The sequence below is a fragment of the Colias croceus genome, chromosome 16 (assembly GCF_905220415.1).
Source record: "Colias croceus chromosome 16, ilColCroc2.1".
Taxonomy (NCBI): Eukaryota; Metazoa; Arthropoda; class Insecta; order Lepidoptera; family Pieridae; genus Colias; species Colias croceus.
This window is the reverse complement of record NC_059552.1, coordinates 1,550,603-1,563,461: the sequence shown is the minus strand read 5'-3', so window position 1 is coordinate 1,563,461 and position 12,859 is coordinate 1,550,603. Positions and strand designations below refer to the sequence as shown.

General features: G+C 33.5%; 1 protein-coding gene and 1 non-coding gene across 3 annotated transcripts in view; one reads left to right on the top strand and one right to left on the bottom strand.

The window, feature by feature from the left end:
* Positions 1-892: 892 nt before the first annotated feature.
* Positions 893-12,859, bottom strand: part of LOC123698656 (ankyrin repeat domain-containing protein 65-like) — a 42,847-nt gene continuing 30,880 nt past the window's right edge. For both annotated transcript variants that reach the window (XM_045645394.1, XM_045645395.1), the window contains 7 exons: positions 12,293-12,490; positions 11,933-12,031; positions 11,612-11,710; positions 5,783-5,917; positions 2,461-2,533; positions 1,953-2,057; positions 893-1,180 (listed from right to left, as the gene is read on the bottom strand). In XM_045645394.1, the coding sequence (XP_045501350.1) occupies positions 2,032-2,057; positions 2,461-2,533; positions 5,783-5,917; positions 11,612-11,710; positions 11,933-12,031; positions 12,293-12,490 (630 nt within the window). In that variant the 3' untranslated portion in view covers positions 893-1,180; positions 1,953-2,031. The remainder of the gene's footprint in view (positions 1,181-1,952; positions 2,058-2,460; positions 2,534-5,782; positions 5,918-11,611; positions 11,711-11,932; positions 12,032-12,292; positions 12,491-12,859) is intronic.
* Trnac-gca lies at positions 10,807-10,878 on the top strand. The gene has a single exon. It is a non-coding gene; the product is annotated as a tRNA-Cys (tRNA).

Here is a 12,859-nt window from a genome sequence, read left to right as displayed (position 1 = left end):
GTAATTAAAATAATTTTTATTATAAATAGCTGTAATAATTGTACATAATATGTTAAAACATCAAATCAAGAGACACAATATGATTAAAATATCTAAGTCTAGAGAATAATCTAGAATTACTTTAATTAATGATTAATATTAGGCCTTAAAATTAAGCGGTTCATTCGGATAGCACATGAGTAGTTAGATATTCACTTCTATTAATGTATAATAATTATTGTAGTTGACACCTTACTTTAAAAGTTATAAATTATGGCTAAGTGACACGGCTTAGAGTAACTTTCCTATGTTTCGTATTAAGTTTTTACGGAAAATTATGTGTAGAAATTCTTCTTAATAAAATTGTGTAAATTTAATTGTACGCAAATTATTTCTTAATTAAGGCCTAATTTACTTAGACGAATCGATATAATTGGACAGAATTTAAGTTGCCAAGAGAACATTTAAAGCATAATGGTCTCGCAAGTTACTAAATACACTTTATTTTTAAATACATAATTTAATTGGCTTGATAGGATTAAGGCACTAGGATTAAAAGCAACTAAGAGTGCTGATCTGATAGGTAGCTATGCGTTTAATACACAGGGTGTAATAAAAGGGTGGATTCAAGCGGGAATATACACCTAAAAATATTTTCTGGACATTAAAATGCTAGTAAATATTCAAATGTTAAATTGACCCGACAAAAACTACAGTAGTTGGTGAGATTTATTAAATGCTTATATTGTGGGAATCCGGAATGGGCCTTGGCTTAGTCATCTGCAGAAATAACGAACCGTCATAATCGATTATTACCTATTCATTAAGATCAGCCAATTTTGTTCCCAATGCATGAAAAAGGCGATGTGGGGTAAATCATATAGGTGCCTAAACCTATACATGTGTTAGATTTATAATTATCAAATGTTCAATACAATCACCACAATAATAGCAGATTTTTGTTAAAATTACTTAGTCTATAAAGAATAATGGCAAGTATAACCTAAGTGTAACATCTTCAAAAATCAAATATGATTTAAATTGTCCGCAAAATGGACTATGGTAATGTAGGTAATTGATATCTAGGTAAGATCTGAAAGTCTTCTTGCGGCGCAGTTGGTACAGTCGCAGGGCCGCGGGTCTTCGTACGGGAGGTGCGCCTGCGCAGCTCGGTAGCACAGCTCCCTGTACCTTGCGCAACCTGTTAAATAGAAAATTGGGAATTGGGATCACGTATAATTTGTAGGAATCTGCTTTGTAGAGCTTATATTATCAATACATAAAATGTTATATCTATACTAATAATACTAATATTATAAAGCTGAAGAGGTTGTTTGTTTGAACGCGCTAATCTCGGGAACTACTGGTCCGATTTGAAAAATTCTTTCGGTGTTAGATAGCTCATTTATCGAGGAAGGCTATAGGATATATTATATCATCACGCTACGACCTACAGGAGTGGAGCCACGGGGGTGAAACCGCGCGGAGCAGCTAGTATAATATATTATGTATGTATGTATAATATCGATAAAGCGTGCTAGAAATTAATTAGCCGATCTTTCGCCTTCACTTGAATAAGATTTAAGTGACTTGCAACATAAACCCATAATAGGATTATATGAATAACCTATTATAGCAAAGGAAAATAGCGATTTCCTAGTGCCTACCTACTCTATATTGAAATAGTTGAACATCATAAACATTATTTAGTTACCTATGTTGTTATTCAATTGAAATATAACGAGATTTATTTTTTGTTTGTTACGATTAAACTGAAAAACCACTGGACCGATTTGAAAGACACTAGATATTATGATCTTCAATCTTTCGAAAGTGTGCAATAAAGCTTGTTACTACACTGCAACGCTGTGTAACGACCCATATCGCAAAGATAAATTATTGTTATCCTCTACGTTCACACAACAAAATAGTTTTTGTCCTATACTAGTAGGTAGTAATGATAAGTTTTTCACCTGTAGGTGGTAGAGCCAAACGCGTGTCAGCCGCAAAGCCACGTTGCGCGAGCCGATCCAGCAGCGTGGTAGCCGACCATCACCTTTCATTGTCGCTCTCCATCACTGAAATTTAAAAATACCTAACTATGTTAATTATCAATAATATTCCTTCCTGTTTCACACACTACTAATGATTCCTAAGTCATAAAAAAACCCCGCTTTTATTTTCTGAACGTAGCATTTGCTTCTCAAGTATTCACAGGCGTAACATTTTGATTATCGTTACAAGTTAAGTTAATAGGTAGTGCCCGTGCGCTTCGCTTGTTCGCTTGGCTCGTCTTGGCGGGGGCACTACCGTGCCCCCAGATAAATATTATCTTTCGAATGACTAATACTTAGCTACTTGTTCAAAATTAATTGTTTTGGATGATACAAATGTTCAATATATTTTAGGCAAGGGACATTAAATCTATTTAAAACCAGCAAGGAATCAAAAAATGTGGTTAATTATTAAAAGTCGGATTACCCTCATTAGGCCCGGGCGAGCGTCCACCGGACTTTTCCTCCACACGAGGACTCGTTGACCCATCTGAATGATCCTAAAACACACAACACCTCCTACTTATTTGCTGTGCTTGATTATTATGACTTCTCATAAGGAGTCTATCCGTTATGAAGCTGAAGAGTGTAATCTTAGAGCATTAACTGCATCTATTTGTACCTATCATCACTTACTGAGAATTTGAATGAGTTAATTATTCTAATTTGTTTTACTATTTGAACCACAGGAACAGTTTCTTATCTTATTGAAGATTCTAACAAAGCGCCTATTAATTGCAATATTAAAATAATTAAACGATTCGAAACATAATATAGGTAGTTACTTAGTTAGGTATTTATGTACCTATAAGGTAAATTTATGTATACGCTATGATATAAAAAATAAAGCACGTTTAAATGAGACAGACAAATACATACAGAATGTGACTATATCGAAAATATAAGATAATAACTTCTAAGTAGTAGGTACTTACTTAAACTCAACAAAAAATTTACCTACAAAATTGCTTTTAGCTGATACAATTTGATCTAGAATAAGCAGAATATGAACATATCGTTCGAGTAAACTCAAACCCTTTTACGGCAATAATAGCAGTAGTTACCATTCGCCGGAAGCAGGAAATTGCCATATAGGATGTATCAAGGTATGTATAGATGTCTAGTCGTATCAATTTATAGATGCACCTCGTGTAAGGCATGATACTAGAATATTGGACGACTCGTGTAACTACTTTGAAAAATGCTACAATAATTTTTGTATAAATTGCTAATCGGAATCTTAGTGTAAATCCTAGTTATGGTTCTAAGAAATAAGAAAAAAGCAAAGGAAAATCTTAAAAACACACTAGTAAATTATGTAGGTACTACCTAGTTCCAATTTAGTAGATAACTAACTAGGTTCGTTCTCCAATTACTGAAAATCTATTTTTCAAAATGATCGAATCCGTTTAGGCAGTTAGCAGTTTGTTATTATTATAAATATGTAATCATAATTGAAAAAAGTTAAGCAAATGTGCAGTTCTAACAAAACGAAATATCATGTTATTCTATGTCGTCGTTACTAGGTTACGTTGTTGAATTTTGTTGAACTGTCAAATGTTGCCCATATTAAATTGGCTCGACTATAAAGTACTAGCTTTTCCCCGCACTTTCAAAGAAAAACACGGCGTAGTTCCCGTTCCCGTGGGATTTCCAGGATAAAACCTATCCTGTGGGTTAATCCAAGTTACCCTTTATATGTGTGCTAAATTTCATTGTAATCGGTTCAGTAGTATTTGCGTGAAAGAGTAACAAACACACACATCCTCACAAACTTTGATAGGATAGGATATTAGAATTAATGCAATAAAAATGAATGTTTTTTTTTATAAAATATCAACGAAATTTTATAAAAAAAACATTAATTTTTATTGCATTAATTTTTATTGCACAAATTTCTATGTGTATGTATGTATGTGTATATATGTATGTATATAATAGGGATGTATATATGTACTTTGTATTTATATTATTTTATCTACGTATACTACTTTTATGTATGTATGTGTATGTAGGTTTATGTATGTATGTATATGTATGTAGATATATTATGGATGTATATAATATGTTCTCTGTGTTTATACTATTTTATTTATGTATTTTAAACTTTATAAATGCACCTCTTGCCCATAAACGAATACTTACACTGTTTTTCCTTGACCACCAGGTTGTCTGGAAGAGATCGCTGTCTTAGCGATAAGACCGCCTGTTGTGCTCAACTGTGTCTATTTATTTTATATATTTACTCTTGTAATTTTTTTATTTATTGGTGCACAATAAAGTATTTTTGTTTTGTTTGTTTGTTTGAAATAAAATGCACATTTTATAACTGTCTGCGTAGCAATTGCAATGATTGCGGAGTTGTTAACAGAATTACGAACGAACTTCTGACCTGTCGGATGTCGCTCGTTATCATGTGGAGAGCAATCGCTTTGAAAACTTGATTTCAGTTACTTAACAGTTTGAACTAGGTTAATTGCTCTGTATTGCGATTTAGTTACGAGTTCAAAACTCGCGTCATTTTGCATTTTGCGATTTTATAAAACAAATGTGAAACCTGATATTTTCATGACGAGCTACAAATAGGTAGGTACTACTTAAGGATCCCAACAATGAATGCATTATATGGAATTATCATAACTTTAAAATTTTAGTGACATCAGCAGATTACTGTTAGAAGTAGAGCAGTAGGTGTAAAAAATATTTTATGATCTACTGCCAATAGGCACGTTTCTGTTAGCATAAAGCAGGAGAGGCAGACGAATAATTTTTTAACACAGGGCGTGTGGATTGTCAGTTGTGTGGTGATATAAGTACCTACCTACTTTCGTAAACGTATAGTGAGTACGGGTAAGTCCGGACATGGGGTAAGAACGTAAACATCAAAAATTCGGCGAATATGAGCATATTTATTTACGGGGGCAAAATTCTGTACGACTTCATTTTGTTTTGCATAGACCTTCAGGTTCTGGGCGTGGCTCCGACGAGCCGCGCGCCCTAAAGTGGATTGAAAAAAAATCGTCAAAAAATCATTTTAGAGCGTAAAAGATAGGATATATTTTTTTATCGACCTTATGCTATATTCAATAGAAGTGCATTTAAAAGCATGTCCGAACTTACCCTGAAGAGTACTTTTTTACCATAGTCATAAAAAAGTAAGTGTTGTTTTTAAACGCCTTAAAATCAGAAACTGTTGAGTTTATAAGAATAAACTTATTGTAGAGCAAAGCGATGCTAAATGAATTGTCATTTATATCAGTTTTAAGTAGTAAATCTTGAACTAGTGCTGAGAAAATCGGGCTTTTGCTAGATTATTTCAATTCGTCTAAAATCCGTCCGGTTTTACCCCGACTCACCTTATAATTATATGAGAATGATATAAAATATGTCCTTAAATTGTAACAAAACAAAAAGAAGATTAATGTGGTAACTATAATCTTTAGATATAGCCAATAACTATTGTCTAGGTATAATCTATTAAACGCTGACATTTGATTTAAATAAGGTCATGAGACGGGTATTGAGGGGTTAGTTTTAGCTATTTTTAGATGCTATATTGAGCAAAATTAGTTTGCAATAATTTACATTTACCTCTTTACTTGTTTCTATTTACACTCTTAATTATTAACACTGTTGTGTACCTACTTAGTGTCGAACAAGAATAATTTTATTGATCTTTTATAATTCTTGCCTATAAAATATTAGGTATATATTTACTACTCTGACTCTCTTTTGACCATGTTACATACCTGATGATGATCAAGGTTAGCAGTGGCTGTCAGCAGGTCTAATATAGCTGAGAAGGATCCCCTGGCTGCTCGTCTGAAGCCCTCCGGAGGAGAGTCCGCCGCGCCCCCTGCCACGCTCAGCGGAGATTGTGACCACTGGAGACATATTATTTAGTAATTAACTGTACTTAAATCATAATAATTCATCTTTGAAAACCGGGCTTTGCTTTTAGGTATTCGAATATATGCCATGTATTTTGCAAATCGGATTTAGGTTTAAGTTTATTTCAACCACATTTCTATTATTAACCTACAGATTATAGAATTAATGTTAAATAAATCGATTTGTTCCATTAATTCTGGTTAACAAAACATTTGGAAATACTTTCTTTTACCTTCTTCACCGACTCACCGCTAGATATTTAGTTTTATTAGTCCTACCTACAATGTGAAACTGATAGATTCTTTCTGAAAGATTACGAGTTGAAACTTGAAAGTTTGGAATCAAACCCAAGCTGAAATGTACATTTATTCGGTATTTGCTCTAATACTAGTGTCAGGAAGTGGGCTATGTTTGTATATCCTTGTAGGATACCCCTGAGACCTCGTATTGGGTATTACAGCTACACCGTTATTGTGTATTGTTTTAGTCACTCTTGAGACTTTATACAATTATACATTGTACATAGCATTAATGTTGTATTAATGTTTTGCTAGAGCAACTTCGATCTGGTGGATAATGGATTATTATGAGGTATGTCTCCTTTTTACAAGTATATTTATTTTTAGGAACGCTACTATACCAAGTCACACTTTGTACGATGCAACCGTACAGAGCGCAACATCATCATTTTTTGTATGTTCACGTAAAAATAAGCGTATATACTATCAAAACACGTATCAGCAGCAGCATGGTACGGTGTACGAACCGTATAGCATAGCATAGCAATATTAGATAAAGCATTTATCTTAGCAGCTTAATTTTATTATCAGCAGCAGCATCCCTAGGTGTACGAATCGTACAGACTTTTTATACATTTGTTTAAAAAAAAGTTAATAGATGCGAAAGCTTTTATTCTATTTTTAGATTATAACTAGAGCTTTAAATTGCTATTTAAAGCTCTATTCATCTCTACTACTACCTATGTGAGTTAGCATCTAACTAATCTGCTAGCTGCAGTCAGCCATTTATTTCGAGTTTGACAAAAAAGTTTAGGTTCATCCATACTTCCATACTAATATTATAAATGCGAAAGTAACTCTGTCTGTCTGTCTGTTACTCAATCACGCCTAACTACTGAACCAATTTGCATGAAATTTGGTATAGGTAGAGATATTTTGATACCCGAGAAAGGACATAGGCTACATAATACCCCGGGAAATAGGATAGGTTTTATCCCGGAAATCCTACGGGAACGGGAACTATGCGGGTTTTTCTTTGACTGCGCGGGCGAAGCTGCGGGAGGAAAGCTAGTATAAAATATATTTAATTAATTTTCGTACGATTTACCAAAATATTTAGGTACCAATAACCAATACGATATTTAGGTGTACCGTGTATCTTCATTGACGTTAGACGAGAAGTTTCTGGTTCGTGTTATCTCAAGTCTATTTGAAAACTTTTTGTATCATAAAAGTTTTTCTTTAAGCCAGCAACTAAGAGTGGTTTTCTTTCAAGTATAACCGCTAATGCTTAAAGTTTTAATTAATTTTTCAGTTGCTTTCTGAAACTGTACAAATTATCACTAAATGATAGAAAAGTTTTATCCCGTATTTATTATTTTAACATTAATAAATACGGGAGTTAAAAACATTTATTATTACGGAATTCCCGACCTTTGCCTAAGACGAAATTATAAAGACCTTTTGACGTGGGTATAATAAAATGCCCAAAATATGTTTTGTTTTCAATTCGACGAGGGCCTGAAATTCAATATAAATAGACCATAGGCAGTGTTCGGTCTGTTAAACAAATTAATGTAAGGTTTTATTATGAAAGGGTTGATCTCAGAGTGTATGTTCGTGTGATATCAAGGACAAAACATTGTATGATCAAATCTGTTAACTAATTTTATCCACAAATTACATTCGCAACAACGCACATTTTGACATACCTACTTACTCAGTACCTACCTACCACAAAATACTTTATAGTAGCTATCGTTATGAATTATGATACTCTAAAATCTAACAATTGATAACAACACAATATAATCAATAACCATCCTTATGAGAGTGAACTTAAGTCATATTTCCTTAGTTGTTATATGCAAAGCACATAATCACATAACAAACAAGTATCCCATTAACTTAGAATACCTTGCATTAAACACAAGATTACTCTCCTAATTAAACTTGCCACAAGCTGAACGAAAGGAATATAGAAAACATGAAGTTAATCTATTTGTCAACTACTAACTAAATGACTTTTCTATTTTTAACTTTAACTAGCTTGGAGCTATATAGGCTAACATCGAGCCTATTGCAATTATTTATTTTTATTTGGAATATAAATAATCTCATATTAATACGCTAGAAAGACGCTACGTAGTGTAAATAAAAGAAGGGACGACACTAGTAGATAGACGTTTAGATTATTTTGAAAGTTTAGAATGGTTTAGAATCATTGGCACATTTTATTTTAAAAGCATTAAAAAAAGGCAACGCATATTCTTCTACTCGCAAACATCAATGTTCCAGTACACAGTGTACGCAGAAGCAAACATACATGAATAATATAACAGGCTGCAAAGCCAAAGTGTGAGGTGTACCGAACCGAGATGAATTATTGAAACGAACCCGGCCAAACAGCCAGTCGTACTGTTGAATATGTTCATTAAAATTTCTGATTAAAATTATACTAATTAACTCCACTGAACTATAACATACCTCTAATGTATTAAATAATTACGTATATTTATAGGTTGATGTCCATATAGAATACTAGGTTTCCGCCCGCGGCTTCGCCCGCGCAATCAAAGAAAAACCCGCATAGTTACCGTTCCCGTGGGATTTCCGGGATTGCGTCATTTTCCCGGGATAAAAAGTCCTTTCTCGGGTATCAAAATATCTTTATACCAAATTTCATGTAAATTGGTTCAGAAGTTTAGGCGTGATTGAGAACAGACAGACAGAGTTACTTTCGCATTTATAATATTAAGTATGGATTGATATTTGCACTGAATCAACCTAGCTATATTTTTTTCTGACATTTAAATACAGATAAGGTTGTCTGTAGCAATGGACTATTTTCGAATAAGAATATTAACTAAGTAGCTGCAGAAAAATATATTATTAAACGGGACCGAATTGTCGCTGGAAGCATACAAGGATGAATCTATGTACCAGTCTAATTAAGAGGATGTCCAACTTTCAACGTATAATATAATAATATATATGAAATACATTTTGAGCTTGTAACTTTTAAAATAACAACGCAGAACAAGAACTGTCTTCAAGATACAACTTCGCATAATTAGGAAAACCATTTAGAAAGCTTATATTATGTGTATACTGTACAGGTACCTAAAGTTTTGTTGATCAAAGTACCTTGGACCTGTTGTACCCATGACTGATAATTAATATATCCATTCCTTATGCCTTATAGCTGTACTATCATAAGATAATATATAACAAAGCCAATTTACATCGAATGAATGCAGTTTGCAATCGGCTTAAAGCTGATCAATAATAGCCTAAGCCGAGTCTGTTTTGCTCTGCTCACAAAGCTCTTACAGTGAATGCGTTAAGCTCACTGATAGCAAAGCGCAGGATTACATATGAATACAGATATAGGTATTATTATCGGCTTAACCCAAAGTATAAGAGCTTCAGTACATAATAATACTTGTAGCGAACATTTAATCCATCTCTACTAATGTTATAAATGGGAAAGTAATTCTGTGTTTCTCTCTTATATAAACAGATTATGGTTTTGTTTTCGCTACAAATATTGGAATCTCAAGATAGTTCCTAAGTACGTACATTATGATTTACTGAGGGATGGAATTTTGTAGGAAGAAGTATTTACTTAAATCATTGTCTTGATATAAAATTAGCATTCCACTATAGGCTTCTCTCTTGTAAACTTCCGACAAACCTTTGGCACTTACATAATATGTTTTCGTGGTAAAATGTAGCGTTATATTCGCTTTCAAAGTTTCATTAAAATCGATTCAGTGAAAGCTCTTTTAGTAAAATTCTGTTTATCAGATTTCTTAATTACCTACTTGAAAGTTTTTAAAAAATTCAGAAACATTGGGTTAAGTGAAATAAGGCATTGTTGGTTTATTGATGGATATATCCGTATACGCCCTTTGCACAAAACAAGCAACTAGTGACTAGTTGATCCTGTATTTTTTACTCAGGTTAAAGTCCTCGAGGGCCTTGGTAATGCAGAATGCTGACTACATTGATCACATATTATGAATAATTAGGAAAGGAATCACTAATTCACCAAAACCAAAACTTGAGTAGACAAGTAACTTATACCTAACTAGCCGCGCTCCGCGGTTTCACCCGCGTGGCTCCACTTCTGTTGGTCTTAGCGTGATGATATGTAGCCTATAGCTTTCCTCGATAAATGGGCTATCCAACACCGAAATAATTTTTCGAATCGGAACAGTAGTTCTCGAGATAAGCGCGTTCAAACAAACAAACAAACTCTTCAGCTTTATAATATTAAGTAAAGATTAATTATTATATTCAATCATTCGACTCTACATATTTCATCATACGCATTTGCAATTCGCGAAATTGGCATAATTGAAATATACAATTCGGTTTTGTAATATCAGCTTCATATTACTGTTGTATCGAGAATTGCTGCTTTAATTAAATTTTACCATAACACTATTGTTATCAGTTAATTCTTGTCGATACTACGTGATACTACCTACACACGCTCACCCACGATAATTTAGTTGTAAGCCAAAATGTTACTTAAGATCACAGTATTAATGTCCATATTTGCATCCATCTCCCAATGATGACAGTGCATGTATGCGTTTTGTGAGCATAAGCTGATATTTGTACTCATTTCAAGCGGGGATATAGCTCAGTGGTAGAGCATTCGACTGCAGATCGAGAGGTCCCCGGTTCAAACCCGGGTGTCCCCTAGAAACTCCTTTTTGTTTTTAATATTAAAATCCACACTATAGTTGATATAGTGAAGATCCTTTCCTTTAAGCGTAGAGTTACCTATATATATTTTTTTACTAATATACGCTTATAATCCTATGACCATGTGATTAAAGAAAGGGAGTTAAAAATTGTGCCAAAATAAAACTATATCCATTAATTATGTAGGTACGAGTGATGTGGGTTGTGTTTATCTTCTTGTTTTTATTAAAGCAAACAAGTTATTAATATGCAGGTAGAAATAAATGTATCCTTTTATAAAAACAAAAGCATTGTAACTATTCTTTTGATTTTTGAATAACAATCAACAAATAAAATATTATTCATCTTTCCTACGAATCGGTCCTCAGTACCGCATATTATTTGTATCAGTTTATTTCCATTATATTTATACAAGGGAATATTTTCCAAGAATGAGTAAACAAATAAACAAAGAAAAGATCTTTGATTTAATGCCGAAAAGTAAAGTTTCTGGTTGTTTATTCTTTATCTGTTGGTCTCTAATTAAGAAAACACATATTATTCATACAAGACTTACCAACTTGTAACCGAATATAAAAATAAACTTAGTAAGTAGGTACTCCGTAACTAAGTTTCTAGGTTGAGACCCTTTTTTAAGGGTCCCTTTTTTACTTTTGTAAGTAGCTAATTTCCCCTAATTTCATCAGATCTGAATACTAGGAGTGTAGAAAGTAAAGGAGCTATACAAACTTGGTCTGTGAGAGCAGGGTCGGCTCCACGGGCTAGCAACAACTCTACAATGTCTGTCGCGTCAGCTGCGCACGCCGCATGCAAGGCTGAAGATCCCACCTAACATGGAAATAATATTAAAAATCAGTTACTTAGTTTTTAGATTGTGTGATGGTAATTCGAAAAAGTGACTAAACTTCACTAAAATTAAATATGAACCATTCGAAATATAATAAAGAACAATATACAGAAAAATTACACTCTATAAAGTGATACTTTGCATATAAGGGTCGCTTGTTCTTTTAACAATACAATGAAATACATATTATACTTCATACTAACATTGTTCTGTAAGTGTACATCGGCTCCAAATGTGAGTAGATGTTCGACAATTCCTCGGCAACCCTGAGCGCAGGCCATTTGTAGAGCCGTTACTCCATTCTGCATAAAATAAAAATAAATATTTTTATTTTTATTGTTATTCACTTTTAAAATAACTCGAAAACTTTACATACTTTACCTGACCTAAATAAATTTTAAAGAGCTTTCGGGATTTATGATTTATAGGAATTTAATTCACAACGGTTTAAACACAATAAAATTTAAATTAAACTTAGAGTAAGTTAAATTACCGAGAAATTATAAAATATGTTAGTTTGAAAATTTCACACATTCAAAATTACCAGGAAATAATAAACTCACGTTATCAACAGCATCCACATTGCACTGAGCTTCCAATAGTGTTTTCACTAGCTCCGTGTGTCGATGCACCGCAGCAATGTGTAGCGGAGTTCGACCCGAGTTGTCTCTCGCCTCACGAGACGCGCCTTTAGTTATCAGGAGAGCAGCAGTGCTACTATGCCCGCCTTCACAAGCCACGTGGAGCGCTGTCCGACCAACCTAGTGGTTATGATATCCTTGTACTCTATTCGGTTATCGGATACAAGGGATTCGGGAAAATCTCCCCTGGGAACGTTGTCGGAAACAATAGCTATCATTCCGGTCTAGATAGCTTAAATTTCATTGTTTACTTTAGTTAATTAACTCTATTGTAATGCACTGACTCGCTCAAAAAGATCATTAAACTATGTGATTAATATTTTTTTCAACAGCTCTTGTCATCATAAACTCGAGATATTTAAATGATATTAAAATCATCGATATCTGCAGTGGTAAATTGAATGCAAATCTAATGGAAATTTTCGCACTGAAATAAATCAGCTTTTCAATTAGCAGAATCCACGAATGTTGATGGCGCTTCGATGTTTT